At 43.2% G+C, this 25,125-nt stretch overlaps 1 protein-coding gene across 1 annotated transcript in view; it reads right to left on the reverse strand.

The window, feature by feature from the left end:
- The window catches only part of msh3 (mutS homolog 3 (E. coli)), a 278,450-nt gene that overhangs the window by 179,272 nt on the left and 74,053 nt on the right, over positions 1–25,125 (reverse strand). Inside the window, exons 8-11 of the mRNA XM_078213881.1 lie at positions 15,948–16,060; positions 9,669–9,783; positions 5,585–5,669; positions 3,063–3,172 (exon numbers count right to left, since the gene is read on the reverse strand). Of these exons, the coding sequence (XP_078070007.1) occupies positions 3,063–3,172; positions 5,585–5,669; positions 9,669–9,783; positions 15,948–16,060 (423 nt within the window). The remainder of the gene's footprint in view (positions 1–3,062; positions 3,173–5,584; positions 5,670–9,668; positions 9,784–15,947; positions 16,061–25,125) is intronic.

The raw sequence follows: 25,125 nt of genomic DNA on the forward strand, positions 1-25,125 counted from the left end.
CGCCGCACTACCAGAAGGACGTGGAGGCATTGGAGAGAGTGCAGAGAAGGTTTACCAGGATGTTGCCTGGTATGGAGGGTCTTAGCTATGAGGAGAGATTGGGTAGACTGGGGTTGTTCTCCTTGGAAAGACGGAGAATGAGGGGAGATCTAATAGAGGTGTACAAGATTATGAAGGGTATAGATAGGGTGAACAGTGGGAAGCTTTTTCCCAGGTCGGAGGTGACGATCACGAGGGGTCACGGGCTCAAGCTGAGAGGGGCGAAGTATAACTCAGACATCAGAGGGACGTTTTTTTACACAGAGGGTGGTGGGGGCCTGGAATGCGCTGCCAAGTAGGGTGGTGGAGGCAGGCACGCTGACATCGTTTAAGACTTACCTGGATAGTCACATGAGCAGCCTGGGAATGGAGGGATACAAATGATTGGTCTAGTTGGACCAAGGAGCGGCACAGGCTTGGAGGGCCGAAGGGCCTGTTTCCTGTGCTGTACTGTTCTTTGTTCTTTAGTGTAAGGAAAATAAAATTAAGAGCTCTGTATCTAAATCATAAAAACCAAGATAAATGAACGGGGGGGCACAAATAGAGTTAAATGGGTATTATTTGATAGCCATGACCAGTTGCATGAGATCAAAGTTGGGAAATCAATATTCAGGGTTATTTGACTGTTAGGAAGGACAGGCGGGAAGGAAAAGGGATGGCTCTGCTCGTAAGAGAGGAAATAAGTACAGTTCTGAGGGACAATCTAGGCTCAAAGGAGTGGAGACGATTTTGGGTAAAAGTGACAAATGCCAAAGCAAGGAGAAAAGTGGTATTGTAAAGGCCCTTGAAAAGTAGCCACACTGTAGGACAGAGTTTAACTGAAGAAATAACTAATGCATATTAAAAGAGCACTGCATTAATCTTGCAATCCCTGGAGTTCAGAAGAATAAGAGGTGATAAAACTGAAAAATATATGATTCTTAAGAGTAAATGCTGGGAGGATCAATAGGGCAGTACGGTGGCACAGTGGTTAGCACTGCTGCCTCACAGCACCAAGGACCGGGGTTCAATTCCAGCCTCGGGTCGCTGTCTGTGTGGAGTTTGCACATTCTCCCCTTGTCTGCGTGGGTTTCCTCCGGTTTCCTCCCACAGTCCAAAGATGCGCGGGATAGGTTGATTGGCCATGCTAAATTGATCCTAGTGTCAGGGGGATTAGCAGGGTAAATATGTGGGGTTACGGGAATAGGGCCTGGGTGGGATTGTGGTCGGTGCAGACTCGAATGGCCTGATTCTGCACTGTAGGAATCCTATATGTCTCCTTCTTCTGTATGTTTCCACTCATGGGAGAGTGTAGGACCAGAGGGCATAGTTGCAGAATAAGGGGCTGTTCATTTGAGATAGAGAGAAAAAATTCTTCCTCAAATCTAAGACTGGTGAATCTTTGGAATTCTTTATCCCAGGAAGCTGTGGAGACCGAGTCCTTGAACATTTTCTAGGCAGAGATCTATAGGTAAGGGTTAAAGAGATAAGGCAGGAAAGTGTACTTTGTGATTGTTAGGTCAGCCATGAACTTATTAAATGGCGGAGCAGGCTCAAAGGACTGAAAGGCCCATTCCTGTTCCAATTTTTTATGGTCTTATAGTAACGTCTCTATTCAAGGAATCATAGGATCTCTACAATGCAGAAGGCCCATCGAGCCTGCACCAACAACAATCCCAGCCGGGCCCTATCCCTGAGACTCCTCGCATTTACCCTTTTAATCCCCCCTGACACTAAGGGGCAATTTATCATGGCCAATCAACCTAACTCGTACATCTTTGGACTGTGGGAGGAAACCGGGCCACCCGGAGGAAACCCATGCAAACATGTTGAGAACGTGCAAACTCCACACAGACAGTGACCCGAGGCCAGAATTGAACTTGGGTCCCTGGTGATGTGAGGCAGCAGTGCTAACCTATTGATAACCTATTAATCTGTTGATGAACAACAGAAACGCTGCCCTTCCAATGGCTGACACTCTACCTCCTATTGTCAACTCTGTTCTCTCCACCCATTTCTGAAGGAGATATGAAGTAGTCATGTCATTTGCACAATGCAGAGCTACTTGCAAATGTGTTTTTTTGTAAATAAACAAATGCCATATTTGAATGGACTATCACCCTTCGTTTTTACATTACAAACATACAAATAAACAGATGCAATATCTTGTTACTGTGCATATAGGCCTCTCCGAGCTTTCATTTGCCTATGATGCATTATTTATGAAGACACATGAAGTGATTCTCTTTGTAGCCCATTGTTGTGTACAATATATATATGCACATAATACTTTCCCTGATATGCCAAAAAAAAATGGGTGCAACATCTCTGCCTGAAATAGCAAACACATCTAGTGTTCAATTCTTACAGGACACTTCTTTCAATTCTGCATATATAAGAATGAATTACAAATTGGAGACAAGCTGCTATTATGATATAGGTCACAATGACAAAAAAGTGGAAATACAGAAGAGCCTCTTCAGGGAGTTATCTTGCCCTTTGTTGACAAAATCATTCCACCAACAACAGATATTATTGATAAAATATAATTTTCATTAGACTCCATCAATGAAAGGACACTGGGCTTATCACAAATAATCTAAAATAATCAGCGCGTGCCGTGACCTGGGAAGAAAATTTTAAAATGCCAAAGTGCCCACCACCTACAGTTGTTTTCAACCAGTTTTGTCCTTTTCACAGGCATCTGTGCACAGCTGGAATGAGTTGCAGAATATTTACTGTAGCAGAACAGTAGGTCTTAAAATGTTAAAAGGTTAATCTGCAGTTTAATCATCTCCACATACAACAGTCTTAATCCCCAAAGTTACCAATCCAGTTGCATTCATCAATCCTTAAATAAAATCAGAAACAAGTCCTTAGAAAAGATTGGAGCTCAATCACAATCCTTATCATCAGTCCTTGGTGGTCATAAAGCTCCATCGCACTGCTGGCTTTTATTCGGAATTTTAATTGCAGGGAATGCAGTCATTAAGCTGCAACTCTCAAAAAGGGCAGCAGCACTGGACAAACTGACTGAAACTCACCTTGCTTTTGTTAAGGGCTGCGCCACCCATTTCTTTAGAAGTCGCCTCCCAAAGGAATTCCGGGCGTGATCAAGGACCCAAAGTAAACTACCCTTTGTCGTGCCAGTGGTCTGCCAACAGAAAGAAAATTAGACACTAGCTTGTCTATGTTTTAAAACAAATACGCTTCTACTGACTGGTGATTCTGCTCCGAGGTTATTATAAACGAGGTTCGTTTTACTATCTCCACTAGGCTGAGTTTTCAGCCCACAGTTGAAAAGTTGAGCTTACGTAAAGTGATCATTTTTCAGAGAGATTAATCTGGATTCACACCATAAAAAGTGAACCATTCCCAACTCCTGAATAGTAGTAAGGGTGTGTTTAAATAAATACATTTGTTCAAAACCAGAGCTTCCCAAATGGTTAAGCCAGTCTGTCCAGCAATTAGCTGAGCTCAGCAGACAGGGTCCCAGGTTTGATCCTCCATCTTTGTGATGTTAGTTGATCTCAATCTTGACAGCTGGGACATTACAAATAATTCCACAGCCCTTGCATTAGTTGGTGGAAATCTTTGTCTGGGATACCTTGTTGTTGACTACTGACCCCTGCTGGATGCGTAAGTGTGTAGATGAAGAGTGGACAGAAATCAGGCTCTACTTTGTAGTTTCAATGTCGACTAGCCTGACAATACAAAATATCAAGTTTTGTACATCAGTAGGCAATGTACCAGAGGGTGCCCACTGCCTATGGAATCATTCCTGGCGAGATGTTAATGCTAATATTTCCGACATTACAACAGTGGCTACCGTTCTAAAGTACTGCATTGGCTGCAGCGCACTTTTGAGATAGAATCATAGAATCCCTACAGTACAGAAAGAGGCCATTCGGCCCATCGAGTCTGCACCGACCACAATCCCATCCAGGCCCTACCCCCATATCCCTACATATTTTACCCACTAATCCCTCTAACCTACGCATCTCAGGACACTAAGGGGCAATTTTAGCATGGCCAATCAACCTAACCTGCACATTTTTGGACTGTGGGAGGAAACCAGTGGTGGTGGAAAGCACTATATAAATGCAAGTCCTTCATTCTTTTCATGGAAGAAATGTGAAGAGAAAATTTGGGGAGACAAAAGGATTGAGACAAAAGCACGCATTTTGCAGGGGAAAGGACATAAGAAATAGGATCCATTCAGCCCTATCAGCCTGCTCCGCCACTCAATGAGATCACAGATGATCATTTACTCTTCAACTCCACCTTCCTGCACTATCGCCAAATTTCTTATTATTCCTCTACTCCTTATTATCCAAAACCTATCACTCATTATACAGCCCCATTGAGTAGAGAATTCTAAAGATTGACTGCCAATAGAGTGCAGGTATTTTGCTTCACCGGTGTCCGAAATGGCCAACCCCTTTTTGTAAGGCTGTGACCCCCTGTTCTAGATTTGCCAGCCAGGAAAAATATACTCTCAGAATCTTTGCCACATTAATAATTTTATATATTTCAACAGGCTTACATTCTACACTAAACTCCAGGAATTTTTTAAATTATTTTCTGGGGTGTGAGCGTCGCTGTAAAGGCCGGCAATTGTTGCCCATCTCTAACCGCCCTCGAGAATATGGCCCTTGTCTACTTAGTCCGTCCTCATTGGGCAATTCTGTCAGTCCAGTAATCAGTTTAGTGAATTTTGCTGCACTTCCTACAAAACAAGCATGCCCTTATTTAGGCTGGGAAACCAAGAAAACTGTACACGGTGTTCTGGGCACCGTTTCCCCAAGGTCTTACATAAATGCACCAAGACTGCTTTACTCTTATCCTCGAATCTATTTGCAATAAAGATTGCATATTATTTGCTTTCCTATCACTTTCTGTACCTGCATGTTAACTTTGTGATTCACAAGTACAAGGATGTCCCTCAGAATATCAACATTTACCAGTTCCTCACCTTTTAAAAAATACTCTACTTTTGTATTCATCCATTCAAAGTGGATAAACTTGAATATTCTCTACATTAAATGCTATCTGCCACCTTCTTGCCCAGTCACTTAACCTAACTCCGTCTCTTTGCAGCCTCTTTGCAACTTACTTTCCCATCCAGCTTTGTGTCATCAGTCCCCTCATCTAACTCATTGGGCAGAATTTGATGTTCTTCTGCCAGCAGTTTTGTGGGGGGTGTGCGTGTGTGTGCGTGCGTGCGCTTATCTTGGGTGGTCTTCCCACCGGGTCCACCCTGCCCCAAACTTGGGTCAATTTTACACTGGGCCGTCGAGTAAGCACTCCTCACTGACTGTTGCTGCTGCTTCTGCTGTGTTTGGTTGATTATGATATTGGAAAATTAGGTTGACATTTTAATGCAACACCGCTGGGGTGCGGAGGTGGAAGGGTCAAGGGGAGGTAAGAATACAAAGCAAACCAACCAAAAATCCACTCACTGGCTCACCGCCATGTTAACCAATAGGAGCAGTCTGTTCATTGCTGCTCCAGGAAAACTGTTACCAGATGTGATCTGTCACTTCATTTCACTCTTTACTCATACCTGATTCTGTAAAATTTCCAAGTTCTTCAAAGTTGTTCCATTGATGGACATGCTGGCGGAGTCCTGAGAGAATTGGCTCAATTTGCTGGAGAGGGTTAAAAAAATAAAGTGCCTGTGTAATTACTGAACACACACCCAGAAGAATCCAAACACACACATCATTTCTCAGTTATCTGGTCGAATCCTTGCAGTGAAGCCTTTGATTTGTTTGAAAATACGATCCTTTGGCCTTATGGTGCCTGACTTTTCTCATAAGTGACAAAACCCAAAACGAAAACAGGAAGTGTTGGAAAGACGCAGTAGGTTGGCAGCATTTGAAGGTGACAGATGAATTAAGAATTTCAGGGAGGGGAGTTCTATTATCACTGATGGATTCCCATCCAAGGTATTAGCTCATCTTTCCTCTTCAGACACTGCTCATCTGCTGAACTTTTGCAGATTTGATGTTTTTATTCCCTTAGACACTTGTTTTCAATTCACCGAATGTCAAGGTCTGGCGCAAACACAAACCCTGCTCTAGTTTATAAATCCATCATGCCAAGTTGCCAAGAAATTCACCCAAGGCCAGCTTTTTGTTTGCGCAGTATGGTGTGTGTCCTCCCGCCCCACTTATCAAAGTCTGGTTAGCTTAAGGGCAACAGGGCAGAGCAAACACTTCAAAAAGTCTCCAAGTATACACTTGGACAGCTGCTGGAATTCAACAGCTAAAAATCACATGGTTAAAAAAGACAGCAGCTCTCCAGCAAGGAGTGCCATTAGGTTTCTCACTGCTCGCCCAAATAACCATTAAGGTTCTATCTTGCGCATTTTACCTTTCATATGCATTGGCTTTTATTATGTTCTGCACGATTAGCCATGCTATGCTATGCTCACCACCACACGGCGGGCTTGTTAGAGAGCCACAACTCTACCCAGCCAGCAATATTCTTTTTTTTAATTCATAACTCTTTCATGGGTGCAAGATCATGGGATGTGAGCATCACTGGCAAGGCCAACATTTGTTGTTGACTCCTAATTGCCCATGAGAAGGTGAACCATCGTCCTGAACTGCTCCACTCCATCTGATGTAGGGACACCCACAGCGCTGTTAGGGAGGGAGTTCCAGGATTTTGATCCAGCGACAGTGAAGGAATGGCAATATATTTCCAAGTCAGGATGGTGTGTGGCTTGGAGGGGAACTTCCAGGTGGTGGTGTTCCCATGCATCTACTGCCCTTGTCCTCTTAGCTGGTAGAGGTCATGGGTTTGAATGCTGCTGTGCACCTTGTAGATGTTACACACTGCTGCTACTGTGCGTCGTTAGTGAAGAGAGTGAATGTTTAAGGCGGTGGTTAGGGTGCTAATCAAGAGGACTGATTTGTCTTGCCTGGTCTCAGGCTTCTTGAGTGCTGTTGAAACTGCACTCATCCAAGCAATTGGAGATTACTCCTAATTTGTACTGTGAAGATGTTAGTCAGGCTTTGGGGAAATCAGGAGGCGAGTTACTTGCCACAGAATTCCCTGTAGCCCAGCTCTTGTAGCCATGTTTATATGACTAGTGCAATTGAGTTTCCTTCCAACGATAACCCTCCAGGATATTGACGGTGAGGGATTCAGTGATGGTAAGGAGTCTGAATGTTAAGGGGAGATGGTTGGATTCTCTTCTGTTGGAGATGATCGTCATCGGGCATTTATGTGATGCAAGTGTTACTTGCCACTTGTAAACCCAATCCTGAATGTTGTCCAGGTCTTGCTGATTTTGGACACAGATTGCTTCACTATCTGAGGCATTGTGAACGGTATTGAACACACTGGAATCATCAACAAACATCTTGTAATGGAGAGAAGGTCATTGATGCAGCAGCTGAAAATGGTTGGGCCTAGAACACTACACTGAGGAACTCCTGCAGTGATGCCCAAGGCTGAGGTGGTTAATCTCCAGCAACCACAACTCTCTTTCCCCCCACCGCCCCCCAACCAGAGCTGTGCCAGTTGGACCATTGGTTGTAAGGTCACAGATTAGCAACATTTTCCTTTTTTAGGTGAAAATTCAGTCCAAAGATGTGCAGGTTAGTTGGACTGGTCATGCCAAATTGCCCCTTAATGTTTCAAATTGTGTAGATTAGGTGGATTAGCCATGGTAAATGTGCAGGGTTACGGGGATAGGGCAGGGGAAATCGGCCTGGGTAAGATGCCCTTCGGAGAGTTGGTACAGGCTCGATGGGCCGAATGGCCACCTTCTATGCTGCAGTGATTCTATTCCAACTATTACTTATTAAATACCTTAGAAGTCTGGAACCATTCCGCGTAATTTCAATTATCAAGACCTCTGTTAATCCCATTCATTTACAGTGCTTTTAAATGTGTGATGTATTCATTCAGGGACAAAAATAAAGTTTCTAAATTAACATTTATATTGCATCTTTAACATAGTAAAAGGTCACGTGGCAATTAAAATCAGACAGAATTATTACTTGGTTTTGAGCTTTCTCACACCCTCATTATTTTCATGAAAGGAACTGCAGCACTGCGATCGACATTCAAAACTGCTCAATTCAAATCATCTGGCAGTCCACCTTTTCATATGAAATTCATGATGTGTGCTGTTATTTGCATTGCTTAATTCAAATTATTTGATAATTTAATGCAAAAGAACAACTTTGGATCATCAGGATTAGGCTGCATTCTGCCACACATTGATTGAAGTCCCAATTTGTAATGCCTTGTTTTAACAGCAAACATTAGATACAGCTGGTTAAGAAATATGGTTCATGTTCAGATGCCACTCCATGAATGAGGAGACATGGGTTATTGAACAAATAGGTCAAGCTCGTTAGGCCTAATAGCCTACCCTTGCTCATATTTTAATGATCATTTCTGCATATATCCTGAAGTCTAAAACTGCAAACTTCTATTCACCTCGTGAAATACAGTGACCAATTTTTACCAAATCAGCTGCTTTAAAGTAAAAAAAACTAAAATCATTGAACACTAAGGCAGCACCTGAGGGTGAGGATGTGGAAATAGGGGGTTAGTGTAGCTGCAGGATTCCATAGCTATCACCAGCTCTCCGCAGCCTCCCCCAGTGGCCACTTAAAAAGTCTTGGGGGCTAATTCTCGTAGCGGGTGAGGGGCGAACCATAGAAAGGTCCATTGACCTGGGGTGGAATTTTCTGGTTTCGGGGCGAGCGTGGCCGGAAAATCCTGCCCTTCGTATCTAAGCTAGAGTCATTGCTGATGAATCTGACCTTAGCCTCAACTGGAACAAACACACAATCTTTCCTGTATGAATCACTGGATAGTGAACAGGAGTGCTAACACTGGCTGATTCTTCCTGCCCCCCCCCACCTCAGTGCAGACACCAATCACAGCTACCCTTCCATCACCCAGGACCAAATCTGGAGCTTTTGTGATCGGTATGGGTGGGTAAATATACCAACCCGTGCACTTAACTACTGAGCTATGAGGAGGAATTTCTTCAGCCAGAGGGTGGTGAATCTGTGGAATTCATTTCCACAGAAGGCTGTGGAGGCCAGGTCACTGAGTGCATTTAAGACAGAGATAGATAGGGGGTCAAAGGTTACGGGGAAAAGGCGGGAGAATGGGATTGAGAAACATATCAGCCATGATTGAATGGTGGAGCAAACATGATGGGCCGAATGGCCGAATTCTGCTTCTATATCTTATGGTCTATTTGATCCTTGCAGCATAGTTCCACAGTGGTTAGCACTGCTGCCTCACAGCTCAAGGCACCCAGGTTCGATTCCCAGCTTGGATCACTGTCTGTGCGGAGACTGCACGTTCTCCCCGTATCTGCATGGGTTTCCTCCGGGTGCTCTGGTTTCCTCCCAAAGTCCGAAAGACGTGCTGGTTAGCGTGTGTTGGCCATGCTAAATTCTGTGTGTGCCCGAACAGGCGCCGGAGTGTGGCGACTAGGGGATTTTCACAGTAACTTTGCTGCAGTGTTAATGTAAGCCCTACTTGTGACTAATAAATAAACAAACTGTTCTAAGCAGCTTCAGAAGTGATCCAAATGCAATGTACTCAAGTATTGTTGTGAAGCTGAAGAGAAGTTAAAACACAACTCTGTCATTTCCTGGGCTCACCTCAAATTATGTAGGATCTTCTCCAATTTGAATTCGGAAAGATATTTGATGACTGCTGCCAGACATGAAATGACCGGCATCTCCATATTTAAGATGACGGACAACTGCTGAGATTCTAAAAAACAAAAAGTAGGTTCTTCTGCACATGTGCATTAAAAACACAGAAAGCTGAAAGATCATCTCCAGTAAGCAGTAACACTGTGAACACAAACCTCTCCAAAGCTACTGAAGCAGATCAAGAGGCCCCAGTAATTAATAGTGACTCTTCACTGCTCCTCCTTCAGAAACTAAACTAGACTCAAAATGGAAAGATCCCCAGTGAACTCCCAGCTTCAGTTCATTTTTAAACATTTTATTTGAGGAAAGATAAAACTGACAGACCAAATTATATGGTTCCCCCCACACCCATTGTCGGGTATTTATGAAGTAGCAAAGATCTAAAAGAAAAAGAATAAAAAGTGTTGCTCCCTCGATAGAATGGGTGAGTCCAGCAACAGAAGATAGAGAATTGGATCATAATCAGCAGTTGATTCTCGGAGGGACAATTAAATACACACAAGAAAGCATAGAAATGAGAAAAGATCATTCAGCCTGTTCCTCCCACAGGCCACTGAACTCTTCAAGCACTTTCATAATCGACTGAGACTTCCGAGAGGAAAATTCCCTAACACTATCAAATAATATTCTCCATCTACGTTCATAGAATGATAGAATCTACAGCATGGAGACAGGTCCTTCGGCCCAAACTGGTCCATGCCGACCAAAAAGCCCATCTAAGCTAATCCCATTTGCAGGTACAGCAGGCAGTAAAGAAGGCAAATGGTATGTTGGCCTTCATAGCAAGCGGATTTGAGTATAGGTATCGGGATGTTTGCTGCACTTGGATAGGCCTTGTGTGGTCACACCTGGAGTATTGTGTCCAGTTTTGGTGTCCTTATCCGAGGAAGGATGGTCTTGCTACCTTTCCTATCCATGTATGTCTGTCCAAATGCCTTTTAAATGTTGTCAATGTTCCTGTCTCAACCACTTCGTCCGGCAGCTCATTCCACACACGTACCACCCTCTGTATAAAAAAGCTGCTCCTCAGGTTCCCATTAATTCTTTCCCCTCTTAACTTAAACCTATGCCCTCTAGCTCTCGATTCCCCAACCCTGGGAAAAAGACTGAGTGCATTCACCCTGTCCATGCCTCAGCAATTCAAACTTGGCTTGTTATTCTTTGTGCGTAACCTTCTAAAAATTTTTACATCAACAGTTTGCATTTATGTAGTACCTAACATGGAAAAACATCCTGATGTGCTTCTCACGGACAATATTTATCATAATCCACAATTTTCTGTCGCTGAAATTGATTCAAAACTCTACTTGGTCTTTCATTCAGGTGAAAAGCCACAGATCAATTTGCTTTTGTAAAAAAAGAGGTCAGATTTATTTAATTTGAAATTCACATTCCCTTTAAGATAGTCTCCATTGTCACAATAAACCAGCCCAGACAGCAATAGATCTTACATCAGCAAAGGCAGACTAAGGGATTGATTAAGAAAGGAAAAATAGAGTATGAAAGTAAGAGAAAAGATTGACAAAAACAAACATTCCTTACAGTCAGAAATGGAGGGATTGATAACGGGGAACAAAGAAATGGCTGAGAAACTAAATCCATACTGTCTTCACAAAGCAAGACATGAATAATGTATCGAAAGTTCTGAAAAACACAATTTTTTGTGAGGAGCTGAAGGGAATCAATATTAGTAGAGAAATGGTTTTGGAGAAATTAATAGGATTGAAGGCGGATAAATCTCCAGGGCCTGATAATATAGAACATAGAACATAGAACAGTACAGCACAGAACAGGCCCTTCGGCCCACGATGTTGTGCCGAGCTTTATCTGAAACCAAGATCAAGCTATCCCACTCCCTATCATCCTGGTGTGCTCCATGTGCCTATCCAATAACCGCTTAAATGTTTCTAAAGTGTCTGACTCCACTATCACTGCAGGCAGTCCATTCCACACCCCAACCACTCTCTGCGTAAAGAACCTACCTCTGATATCCGTCCTGTATCTCCCACCACGAACCCTATAGTTATGCCCCCTTGTAATAGCTCCATCCACCCGAGTACTTAAAGCTGCCCTAGAAATAGTAGATCCACCGGTGGTCATTTTCCAAAATTCTTTGGACTCTGGACTGGTTCCTACAGGCTGGAGGATAGCTAAATGTGAGCCCACTATTCAAAAAGGAAGGTACAGAGAAAACAGGGAACTATAGACCAGTGAGCCTAATGTTGGTAGTGGGGAAGTTGCCAGAGTCCATTATCAAGAACTTCAGAGCACGGCATTTGGAGAGCAGTGGTATAATCAAATAAACTCAGCATGGATTTACAAAAGGGAAAGCATGCTTGACAAATCTACTGGAATTCTTTGAGGATGTACCTAGTAGAGTTGACCAGGGAGAATCAGTGGATGCGGTTTATTTAGACTTTCAGAAGGCTCTCAACAAGGTCTCACGAAGCAGATTACTATGTACAATTAAACTGCAGGGATTGTAGGTAATGTCTTGAGATGAACAGAAAGCGGGTTGGCAGACAGGAGGCAAAGAGCTGTAATAAACGGGTCTTTTCCAATTGGCAGGCAGGGATTTTTCATTTCTCTACTAATACTTCCTTCTCTACTTCCTTCAGCTCCTCAGTAAAATTTGTGTTTTTCAGAACTTCCGGTACATTATTCACAGGGGACTATGCTAGGACCCCAACTGTTCACATTATATATTAATTATTTGACGAGGGAACTAAATGTATTATCTCTAAATTTGCAGATAAAATAAAGTTGGGTGGGAGGGTGAGCTGTGAGGAGGATGCAGAGATGCTTCAGTGTGATTTGGGCAGGCTGAGTGAGTGGGCATATGCATGGCAGATGCAGTATAATGTAGATTATGACATTATCCACTTCAGTAGCAAAAATAGGGAGGCAGATAATTATTTGAATGGGTGCAAATTGAGGGAGGTGGATACTCAGCGAGACCTTGGTGTCCTCGTGCACCGGTCGCTGAAAGTAAACGCGCAGGTACAGCAGGCAGTAAAGAAGGCAAATGGTATGTTGGCCTTCATAGCAAGAGGATTTGAGTATAGGTATCGGGATGTTTGCTGCAATTGGATAGGCCTTGTGTGGTCACACCTGGAGTATTGTGTCCAGTTTTGGTGTCCTTATCCGAGGAAGGATGTTCTTGCTAAAACAAGACTGCAGCAAACGTTTACCAGGCTGATTCCTGGGATGGTAGGACTGACATACAAAGAAAGACTAAGTCAGTTAGCATTATATTCATTGGAATTTAGAAGACTGAGAGGGGATCTCATAGAAACGTTTAAAATTCTAACAGGATTAGACAGGGCAAATTCAGAAAGAACGTTCCCGATGGTGGGGGAGTCCAGAACTAGGGGTCATTGAGGATAAGGGGTAAACGTCTAGAACTGATGTGAGGAGAAATTTCTTCACCCAGAGAGTGGAGAATCTGTAGAATTCATTATCACTGAAAGTAGTTGAGGCCAAAATGTTGTGTGATTTCAAGAAGGAATTAGATATAGCTCTTGGGGCTAAAGGGATCAAAGGATATGTGGGGGGGCGGGGTGGCGGGCAAGGTGAGATCAGGGTACTGAATTTGGTAATCACCCATGATCATAATGAATGGTACAGCTGGCTTGAAGGGCTGCTTCTATTTTCTATGTAAGCTAATATTAAAGGTCATCAACTGTGCCTTTTCAGAAGTCTGTCACCAACAGAATGCATTCTGTTGAAAATGAATTAGCAAGAGTACTGTCAAGAAGTTTTTTTTTTCTGCCGGGTGTAATATTGAGGAACATAGATGGTTATGAGTAGTTAGCAAAGGATAAAAATAGCCTGTGGTGGCTTTGATATTACAGACCTTGAGTGAGAACAAAGCTGATGAGTGTTTGTGGACTGAGTGGGAAAGTTTATGTAAAGGGTGAATTTTAATGGGGATTGAAAGGCATATAGAGGTTGGAGCCAGCGTGTGCAAAATGGATCATTTAGGATCCCAAGACTCGAGCTCCTAAAAAACAAGCATGAGAGTGAATATTCTAGCTGATGGGTGACAAGGTGAAAGATGGGGAAGATTACAACTTTAAGGATCTTTTAAAGTGTATTTTCAGAGTTTTTGCTTCCTACCCCTCACTACATTCTGCTTTACTCTGCTTGCTTTCCTACTAGTCTTCAGGGCAGAATGATATGACTGTAATTTCCTGTATTGGGTGGGATTCTCCAAAAAAAATTCTAAGTGCCGAATTTGCGTAAAAAGCGGAGTAAATCCCGCTGGTGAAAATGGTTTCTGCCAGTTTTGAGGGCGAGACCTCTGGACCTGGGCTCTGTCCGCCATTTTGAACATGCTGCAGAATCCCCATGATTCTACAAAATGCAGGCCAGAGTGCGTATCAGGCACTCCTATGGGGAGCTTAAGAGGCTGAAGATTAATAGTAGGGTAGCATCTATTATTGGGCAGTTTTGTTTCCTTCCCACTTTTTCCCTCCTTTATGCAGCATGTTTAAGATCCAGACCAATATGCTTTACATAGAAACATACATAAAAGATAGAAGCAAGAGTAGACCATTCAGCCCTTCAAGCCTGCTCTAACATTCAATATGATCCTGGCCGATCACCAAATTCAATACCCTGATCCCACCATCCTCCCATTTCTCTTGATCCCTTTAGCCCCAAGAGCTATATCTAATACCTTCCTGAAGTCACACAACATTTTGGCCTCAACTACTTTCCAACTCTTTGCTTCCTGTCTGCAAACCAGCTTTCTGGCCATCTCAAGGCACGACCAACAATCCCAGCTTAATGAACTGTACCCTTTTAAATGTGATCTGAAGCCCTTTGGATTAAATTATCTTCAATATATGTCTTCTCCCTGCACAAACCTGAAACAGTACAAGGGCCTACTTAAGTTCTAGTCATGAACATGGCTCCCAGAATCCACCTCAGAGTGGCAACACACACAACAACCTCATTAGCACTCTTACTGGGATCATTCAATTTGCTCCACTGTTCTTTATTGAAATACGGACTGTACAAAGAGCTAAATACAAATAATCAGTAGGGACAATAATGATGCATTTTTAAGGTTTGTAGAACTGAAGTAAATATTAAACATTGTTAGCACCAATTTTCTAATGCACAAATCAAAGGAGAAAGTACACCGACTGTATCCTGAACAATGACATATCAGCGACACCTTGCTCTGCCCAGCAACAACTGACACTTTGAACGTGGGGACTCAGGTGATCCAACTGAACTACTGGGGAATGTTTGCAAACTTATTCATTTATAGCTCAGTTTTCCTCAGGTTGCATTACGAGAGACTGCTTCTTGGAGGTGATCTCATCCCATTTGGCTTTAGCACATTCAGGAATCTAATTACCCGAAGCATGACATTGTATTCGTGTAGATGTAGCTATGAAACTGCGACCGATACAGCAATTATTTCAATGCTCCCTTGGGCCAACCTTCATGCTTGCGTTCTCTATAAATTCGAGCTCATTCCAAATTCTGCTGCCCATATGTTAATCTCATATCATCTTCTGTTCACCCATCATCCGTCTATTTGCTGACCTACGTTGGCTCCCCATCCTGCAAATGCTTTATTTTAAAATTCTTACCCTTGTTTTCCAATTCTTCCATGATCTTGCCCCTTGCTGTCTCGGAAATATTTTCCAATCCTACAACTTTCACATCTCTATGAACCTCCACTTATCGCTGCTTGCGCAACCCTGATTTTTGTTGCTGCACCACTGGCAACCTTCAAATGCCTAGGCCCGAAGCTGCGGAATTCCCTCCCTAAGCCTCTCTGCCTGCACCTCTCACTCCTCTCATGACATTTCTTAAAACCTAGCTCGTTGACCAAGCTTTCGGTCACCTGTGTAAATGTCAATTCGGGTGCCTCATTGTCAAGTGTTTCTTCATATGGGTCCTCTGAAGCATCTTGGGATGCTTTACTATGTTAAAGCCACATAGAAATGTATAGCAATGCAAATTGCTGTGTCAGTATTCTACGGAAATGACCTGCCTGCCTCCCATTCCCTGTTGCTAAGCGCCTCTGAATGACAAATAGGCCAGGGAAAAATCTTAGATCGCAAAGACATGTCTTTGTGTTTAGTGTCTGTCGGCATTTTAATGTTCAGGAGACTAAACGGATATCGTTTGACACAATTGTTTTTGACGCTGTTTCTTTGACAGTCTCTCTTTTAAAAAAAACAATGTAACGTACGGTACCTGAAAGATCAGAGTTTCCACGTGCATAAAACTCAGAGGTCAGCTGGAAAGCATTGCTATACTCAAAATGGATACTGTCCATGCGCTCAACACGAATTCTATCGTCACGTAAACTGCAAAAGAAGAAGTTTGAAATGATAAGCACCATCTTTCTTAATCAATTACGCGGTTTTATACAATAACAAATCTGCACAGAGGCGTAGAAGTTCTTGAATACAGATGGCAGGCCAGGTTTGTTTCAAGTTGGTAACTCTCCGGTGAAGAAATTAAAAGGGTTCAAAATTTCATGTCTCAGCCACAAGAGCCACATGGCTATATTATGAATGGAAATGTGTGGGTGTCATCCAATAACCCATTTATATCCACAATACAACGCAGCTGTCTCTATTCTGAATCCACATTTTTACAGTGAAGAATGATTCACCACTTCTGGGCACACACAAACGATGCAGGAGCAGTGACTTTCAAACATATTCGGATGTGGTTTGTCGAGTGACAATGGTTGCTCAGTCGGTAGCCCTCTCGCCAGTAAGTCACAAGGTTCTGGGTTCAGGTCCCACTCCAGGGCTTGAGTACAAAAATCGAGGCCGAGTGACACTCCAGTGCAGCACTGAGGGAGTGTTGCTCTGTCGGAGGTGCCATCTTTCAGATGAGATGTTAAACCATCAGCCTGCTTAGGTGGATGGAAAAGATCCCATTAAACTATTTGAAAGAAGAGAAGTTAGCGCTGGAGCCTGGCCAATATTCATCCCTCAAATCAATATCAGGGGGGAAAAAGAATCATCTGGTCACCATCACATACCGACTTGGTTGCTGAATACAAATTGACTGCAAAAACAGATACTCTGACGAAGGATCTTCCAGACTCAAAATGTTGGCTCTATTCTCTCTCCACAGATGCTGTCAGACCTGTTGAGATTTTCCAGCATTTCTCTGTTTTTGTTTCAGATTCCAGCATCTGCGGTATTTTGCGTTTAACAAATTGACTGCCATGTTTCCTACATTATACAGTGACTACACTTCGAAAAGGAAAAGCACTCCATTGTTTGTAAAGCACATCAAGACACTCAGTGATTATGAAAAGTGCCACAAGTTTACCCTTTTTTAATCTGAAATCGCAGAAACTTCACGGGCACAGAATTCAAAACTACCTCGACAAGGTGGCATTTCTGCCTCCTGAAGCAGAGCTCCAACACAAATAGGACGCTGATATATCTCAACGTGAAAACGGAAAATATCTCAACGGAAAACAGCTAGTTAATGACCTTAATCGGTGAATGGGTGGATTTGCTGCCCAAGCATGAAACAGTGTCTGGGTTTGGGTGGGTGGGTTCCCAGGGAGAATCCCGTCCATTCAATTATACAACCCACCAAACACACCCTTAGAGGAGTCAGAGGGGAGGAGGCGAAGAGGATGAAAAGTGGTTAGCTTGGTGAGATAGGGGAATCACTCTTGTTGTTCCTGGCCTACAAGCAGCACCTGAAGGGTACTTACCTCTTCCACACCATGGGCCTCACATTTCTTTTGTTCCCAAGATTCCTGAGGCCCGCACAGTGTAACATTTAAAACAGAGGTAAAGTCCGAGGCACGCTACCTCGTGAAAATGAGTGCCTCATCTCCGTTGAGGTTAATTCCCCAATTTCCCCATTCCAGTCGAGGCAGTGATAAAACTGGAAGTGAACGAGTTAGAGGCAGCTTGTTTTGGATTTGAGATCCAAAGTGCTTGTCACATTTGGATCATATTTGAGAGCTTTCCTCCATCTTTTGAAAGATTTCATGATTTAAGGGCTATTTGTAAGGCAGATGCTCAACATCAGAAATTGAATTTATTCAGACATTAAAAGCCAATTTTTAATCAGCTAAATACACCCCACATTCTCATTAGAAATCAAACTCAAACGTTGCTATGGCACTGTTAGAATCTGGCTAATTAACTGTCTATAAGCACCAATGAAATGAAATCTCCAGAACTGCAGCACTCAGAAATAACTGGAAAGTGGACATTGCCAGGAAAACACACAAGCTTTCGAAAAAAGATAAGCAACAACAATGCAGCAGCTGTGGAGAATCATTAGCACGGAAGTATTATTTTATGTAATGGCTCTCGTTAAAACGAAAACCTTTTTAAGAGCAATAGCACATTGACATATTTCTGAACAGCAGTTCCCGTGGCTTCACTCCAACCGCACATTAGGGTAGCGATCAAAATTCTGCCTTGCAAGAAAATAACAAGAAGGTAGAAAACTTAAATTACAGTCACGCTAGTCAATCAATTCTTAACTTGCCCTTTAGTTAGACAAAAAGGTTAAAAGCCATTTTGCTGCATATTTGTACCACAGGGCTGCAGCTTCATTCTAATCCCAAGTATTTGAATGACATATAAAACTCTCAGCAAAGGCAGCTCCCGGCTAATTAGAGGTGAGAAACAGGAAAAGGTCAAAAGATGTGAAGTACATGTCGTATCTTCAGTTGGCCAACAGGGTATAACATATTTGAAAATTAATGCTTCTTGCAGTCCTATTCACTCTTGCTGCAATTGGTTGTCAAAAGTAAAACAAACAGAGTGGAGAGCTTTTGGTGGGAACAGGACGCAGTTACTGCCTCCTTTCCAATTCCTTTTCGAAGAGTAAACATCAAAAACATCAGTGAAATGCTGCTGGTAGGACAATATATTGTCAGTCACGTCACGTCACCAACACATTGTCAACTATGCAAATATTCACTTGGTCCCTAAGCTATGGAAATAAATACAATGGATGGAATTTTACCGGTTCACCCCGGCCATCGATGGGCGGAGCGATCCGGTAAAAGCGTGCGAGAGCTGGGAAATCAGGATGGGAGCCGGATTTCCGGCGAGGTCAGCCTCTCACCCTATTCCGGCGAGAGGCTGAATAATGTATTTAAACTTATGCAAATTCAGGTTAACAGCACCACACGTCTGGATTAAACGAACAAGGTAAATCCAAGCCCAGGCTTTTGTGCATGGCTGAAGTAAGAACTTTTAACCCATCCAATGGGTTAATCATGAGATGGTGAAGTTTACATTCTTTAAACCCTTACTTTGGAAATTAGAAACAATTCTTCAAAAATATTTTTAGAAAGCATTCTGAGTTATTTGTGAGGACAAGCCAAAGAGTCCAAGAGTTTAACAACACGGAAAGAGGCCCTTCGGCCCATCGTGCCTGCACCAGCCATCAAACAACTATCTCTTCTCATCCCATTTGACAGCACTTAGTCCATTGCTTTGTATGTAATGGAGTTTCAAGTGCTCATCTAAATGCTTCTTAAGTGTTGTGAGGGTTCCCATTTCTACACACTTTCAGACAGTGAGTTCCAGATTCCCACCACCATCTGGGTGAAAAAGATTTTCCTCAAATCCCTCTACACCTCTGTCGTGATCTTAAATCTATGCTGCCTGGTTATTGACCAAAGGGGAAAAAATTCTTCCTATCTACCCTATTCACGTCCTTCATAATTTTGTACAACTCAATCAGGTTTCCCCCTCAGCTTTAAGGAAAATAACCCCAGTCTAAGCAGCCTCTCTTCACAGTTGAAAGAGTCCAGGCTGGGCAACATCCTGGTGAATCTCCTCTGCACCCTTTCCAGTGCAATCACATCCTTCCCTATAGAGTGGTGACCAGAACTGCATATCATCAGTTCCAATAACACAGGAAGCTCAACGTCATCCAGGACAAAGCAGCCTGCTTGATTAGTGCCCCATACACCACCTTCAATATCCTCCCCCTCCGCTACTCATGAGAGTGGCAGCTATGTGTATCATCTACAAGATGCACTCCAGGAACTCATCAAGGCTCCTTCAACAGCAACTTCCAAACCCACAACATCTACCAACTAGAATGACAAGGGTAGCAGATGTATTCAACACCACCACCTGGGAATTCCCTTCCAACCCACACACCAGCCTGACTTGGAAATAGATCATCGTTCCTCCAATGTGGCTGGGTCAAAATCTTGGGACTCCCTTCCTAACAGCACTGTGGGTGTATCTACACCACATGTGCTGTAGTGGCTGAAGGCAGTGACTCATCACCACCTGCCCAAGGGCTGTTAAGGATGGGGGATGGGCAGTTCTAGCCAATGATGTCCACATCCTGTGAAAGAATAAAAGAAAATCAACTACAACTTCTAAGTAGTGCCTTAATGTAATAAAACACCTCAAGGCACTTCACAGGCACACTACAAAAGAAAATGTGACACTGAGTCACATGAGGAGATATATGGTCAGATGACCAAAAGGCATGGTACAATCGTTCGTTAGGTTTTAAGAAGTGCCTGAAAGGAGGAAAGAGAGGCAGAGAGGGGTAGGGAGAGAATTCCAGAACTTGGAGCATAGGCACTGAAGGCACAGCCACCAAGGTTGAAGCAATTAAAAGAGGGGATGCTCAAGAGACCAGAATTAGATGAGTGCAGATATCTCCAGAAGGTTGTAGGGCTGGACGAGATTCCAGAGATAGGAGAGAGTGTGAGGCCATGGAGGGATTTGAAAACAAAGCTGAGAATTTTAAACTCAAGGCATTACCTGACTGGGAACCAATATAGTCAACATGCACATGGGTTGATCGGTGAATGGGACCGCATGAAACTACAAAAGGTCGTGAATGTAGCCCAATCCATCCTGCAAAACAGCCTCCCATCCATTGACTCTGTCTACACTTCCCGCTGCCTCGGCAAAGCAGCCAGCATAATTAAGGACCCCACGCACCCCGACCTTCCGTCGGGAGGTCACATACCAACCGACTCAAGAACAGGTTCTTCCCTGCTGCCGTCAGACTTTTGAATGGACCTACCTCATATTAACCTGACATTTCGCTACACTCTAGCCATGACTGTAACTCTACAGTGAGGTTAGGGCCGGTCAAGGACAGTAGTGGGAACTTGTGTATGGAGTCAGTAGAGATAGGCGAGGTGATGAATGAATACTTTTCTTCAGTGTTCACCAAGGAGAGGGGCCATGTTTTTGAGGAAGAGAAGGTGTTACAGGCTAATAGGCTGGAGGAAATAGATGTTGAATAAACTGAAGGTCGAAAAGTCCCCTGGGCCTGATGAAATATATCCTAGGATTCTTTGGGAGGCAAGGGATGAGATTGCAGAGCCTTTGGCTTTGATCTTTGGGTCCTCGCTGTCCACGGGGATAGTGCCAGAGGACTAGAGAATGGCGAATGTTGTTCCTCTGTTTAAGAAAGGGAATAGAAATGACCCTGGTAATTATAGACCGGTTAGTCTTACTTCGGTGGTTGGTAAATTGATGGAAAAGGTCCTTAGGGATGGGATTTACGACCATTTAGAAAGATGCGGATTAATCCGGGATAGTCAGCACGGATTCGTGAAGGGCAAGTCGTGCCTCACAAATTTGATTGAATTTTTTGAGGAGGTAACTAAGTGTGTTGATGAAGGTAGGGCAGTTGATGTCATATACATGGATTTTAGTAAGGCGTTTGATAAGGTCCCCCATGGTCGGCTTATGATGAAAGTGAGGAGGTGTGGGATAGAGGGAAAGTTGGCCGATTGGATAGGTAACTCGCTATCTGATCGAAGACAGAGGGTGGTGGTGGATGGAAAATTTTTGGACTGGAGGCAGGTTGCTAGCGGAGTGCCACAGGGATCAGTGCTTGGTCCTCTGCTCTTTGTGATTTTTATTAATGACTTAGAGGAGGGGGCTGAAGGGTGGACCAGTACATTTGCTGATGACACCAAGATTGGTCGAGTAGTGGATGAGGTGGAGGGCTGTTGTAGGCTGCAAAGAGACATAGATAGGATGCAAAGCTGGGCTGAAAAATGGCAAATGGAGTTTAACCCTGATAAATGTGAGGTGATTCATTTTGGTAGGACTAATTTAAATGTGGATTACAGGGTCAAAGGTAGGGTTCTGAAGACTGTGGAGGAACAGAGAGATCTTGGGGTCCATATCCACAGATCTCTAAAGGTTGCCACTCAAGTGGATAGAGCTGTGAAGAAGGCCTATAGTGTGTTAGCTTTTATTAACAGGGGGTTGGAGTTTAAGAGCCGTGGGGTTATGCTGCAACTGTACAGGACCTTGGTGAGACCACATTTGGAATATTGTGTGCAGTTCCGGTCACCTCACTATAAGAAGGATGTGGAAGCGCTGGAAAGAGTGCAGAGGAGATTTACCAGGATGCTGCCTGGTTTGGAGGGTAGGTCTTATGAGGAAAGGTTGAGGGAGCTAGGGCTGTTCTCTCTGGAGCGGAGGAGGCTGAGGGGAGACTTAATAGAGGTTTATAAAATGATGAAGGGGATAGATAGAGTGAACGTTCAAAGACTATTTCCTCGGGTGGATGGAGCTATTACAAGGGGGCATAACTATAGGGTTTGTGGTGGGAGATATAGGAAGGATATCAGAGGTAGGTTCTTTACGCAGAGAGTGGTTGGGGTGTGGAATGGACTGCCTGCAGTGATAGTGGAGTCAGACACTTTAGGAACATTTAAGCGGTTATTGGATAGGCACATGGAGCACACCAGGATGATAGGGAGTGGGATAGCTTGATCTTGGTTTCAGATAAAGCTCGGCACAACATCGTGGGCCGAAGGGCCTGTTCTGTGCTGTACTGTTCTATGTCCTATGTTCTACATTCTGCACTCTCTTGTTTCCTTCTCTATGAACAGTATGCTCTTGTATAGCGCGCAAGAAACAATACTTTTCACTGTATGCTAATACATACGACAATAATAAATCAAATCAAAATCAAATCAAAGGAAGGATGAAAGAGGCCTGAGCTGGAGCACAGAGACCAGCATGGACCAATTGGCCTGATTCACAGCTGCAGCAAATACTTTGTAATTCTTGTAACATTCTAAAATAGATCAAAGGTACAAGAAAAAGGGCAATAAAAACACTCGTTCGAGCTCGCCTTCTCCCATAAAATGCATGATTATGAAAACCTGTAAAACATGTGGCATTCATTTTCTTTTACAACTCTAAATTACTTCCAAAAAAAAATGTTCTTGCTTTCTCTCAGACACCCACTTCACCACCGTCCCCACCACACACACAACACAAAAATTTGCTTATACACTATTTGCGATTTTCATCCCATCATTTTCTCAAATCCCTAACTGTCACCACAAAGCTGGTTAATGGCAACATTATTCAAATGTCTGATTATTCCTAACACAAGTCTGAAAAACACAGAACTTGTGGAAACATACTTGAGCAAAGGGCAAGAGATCACCACAGCAGACAGCATTAATTTATATTCTCATTGTAAGGACTTAAAGTTTTGAAAATTGCCTATTAACTTTTATTTTTACAATTCCACCCCCATTCACGATGTCAAATCTTGGTTAACATTTATACTCCACCTTCAGAAGCCTCCAGCAAAGCTGCATGTGTAGCTTTACTTCTGTACAATATGGACAAAGATGAAGTCCTGTCTTCACATTGAGAATACTCTCCATCGTGTTGCATGGCGCCACCATTGTGCTAAATGGGATATGATGTGGAGTTGCTAGCGTTGGACTGGGGTAGGCACAGTAAGTAGTCTCGCAACACCAGGTTAAAGTCCAACAGGTTTATTTGGTAGCACGAGCTTTCGGAGCGTTGCCCCTTCATCAGGTGAGTCGACCTCTGCTGTGGAAATATGAAGGCTGCCTGGTGGACTGGCCAATCCGCCAATGGCAAAAATGGACGGGCCATGTGAAATCACCCCCACTTCCTTCCTCAAGGGGCTGGATTGCCCATTTAATTGTCGGCGGGCACCCAACGACTGTAAGGTTGCACACAAGCGCAATGAGATTGGGACATGTGCCCGACGTCTTCTCGTACACTTCCAGGTCAGGCATGCGCTCGATCAACATAAAATCCTGGCCATGGATAAGTTACTGGCTTGATCATATACATGAATAACGATTTTAGAAATGCAAATATTGTGGCGTGGAGCCCCAGCTGAAAATACCAGGCAATTTGCAAGGCTAAATGTTAACCATCAATTCTCGACCATTCATGTTGTGGTTCACCATTACCTCCTGTAGCTTTGCTAACCATTTACTAAAGCCACAATTTCATACACTCTAAGCAGCCTTCATACTGAACTGGTTGATAACATGCTCTTTATAGCTGTCTAAAGCACCATAATTTGTTGCCTGAGTGACAGATTTGTTTACAGTGCTCATCAATCCTTTGCTCTGAACTGCCAGAAGCAATCAGTCAAATAAGATGAGAAGTTCATCCTTTTCTTTTTCTGCAAAATTTAACAGTCGCATCCTGACTGAACTTCGCCCTGTAGCCATGTGTTCAGAAGTTTGCACTGCACTTAAATCGAGTTGACAACCCTTTCCTGAACTTTACAAATGATGGGATCGGTTGAAAAAAACACATTACTCTGCATCAGGGAGACACTTCCACAACCTCACAAAATGTTTTCATTTATATATAAATCTTTAAATCTGTACCTTTGGGACAGTCTTCACCTGAACCACTCTGGAACCCATTTGCTGGTGAATAGTTATTACTAAAGCGGTAAAGAGAGATTTAAACTAAATAGTCAGGGCGAGGGTTCACGTGAGGAATGTGGGAAATTAATGGGAATGAAGAAGATAACAATAATCAGAGCATGACAGGAAGGGACAACATAAGAGTACGACAGCAAATAAGGCCAGAGTTTACAAAAGCAATTAAAGGCTAGAACTAAAGTCTTCGTATCAGAATACCCGCAACAAAACAGGTTAAATTTCAGCTCAAATAGAAATAGCCACATATGACCTGAAACCCATTACATAGACGTGCTACAAGGCGACCAATGCTGGGATCTAGTTATTTAAGGGTGTTTGGTGTTTTGGAAGAGCGGGAAGCAAGGAAAGGATGGTGGGGTTGCTCTGTTAGTTAAGGATGACACTGGTATAATTGTGAGAGCTGACCTTAGTTCTAAAGATCAAGATGCATGATCAGTTTGAGTAGAGAGTTGTTTGTTGGCACTGTTTATCCTAACAGTAACAATGCTGTAGGATGGGGTATACTAGGAAGAAACAATAAGGGCTTCCAAGAAAAGGCACTGCAATTATCAGAGGTGATTTTAATCAACATATAGACTGGATGAATCATATCCACAAGGTACAAGACCAGTGTTTTAAACTTAAATAAAAACAATTACATGCCAATTTGCATAGGGACAAGAAAATTAGGGAAGTAAATATGTGGTTAAA

The sequence above is a fragment of the Mustelus asterias genome, chromosome 6 (assembly GCF_964213995.1).
Source record: "Mustelus asterias chromosome 6, sMusAst1.hap1.1, whole genome shotgun sequence".
In the NCBI taxonomy this organism is placed as follows: domain Eukaryota; kingdom Metazoa; phylum Chordata; class Chondrichthyes; order Carcharhiniformes; family Triakidae; genus Mustelus; species Mustelus asterias.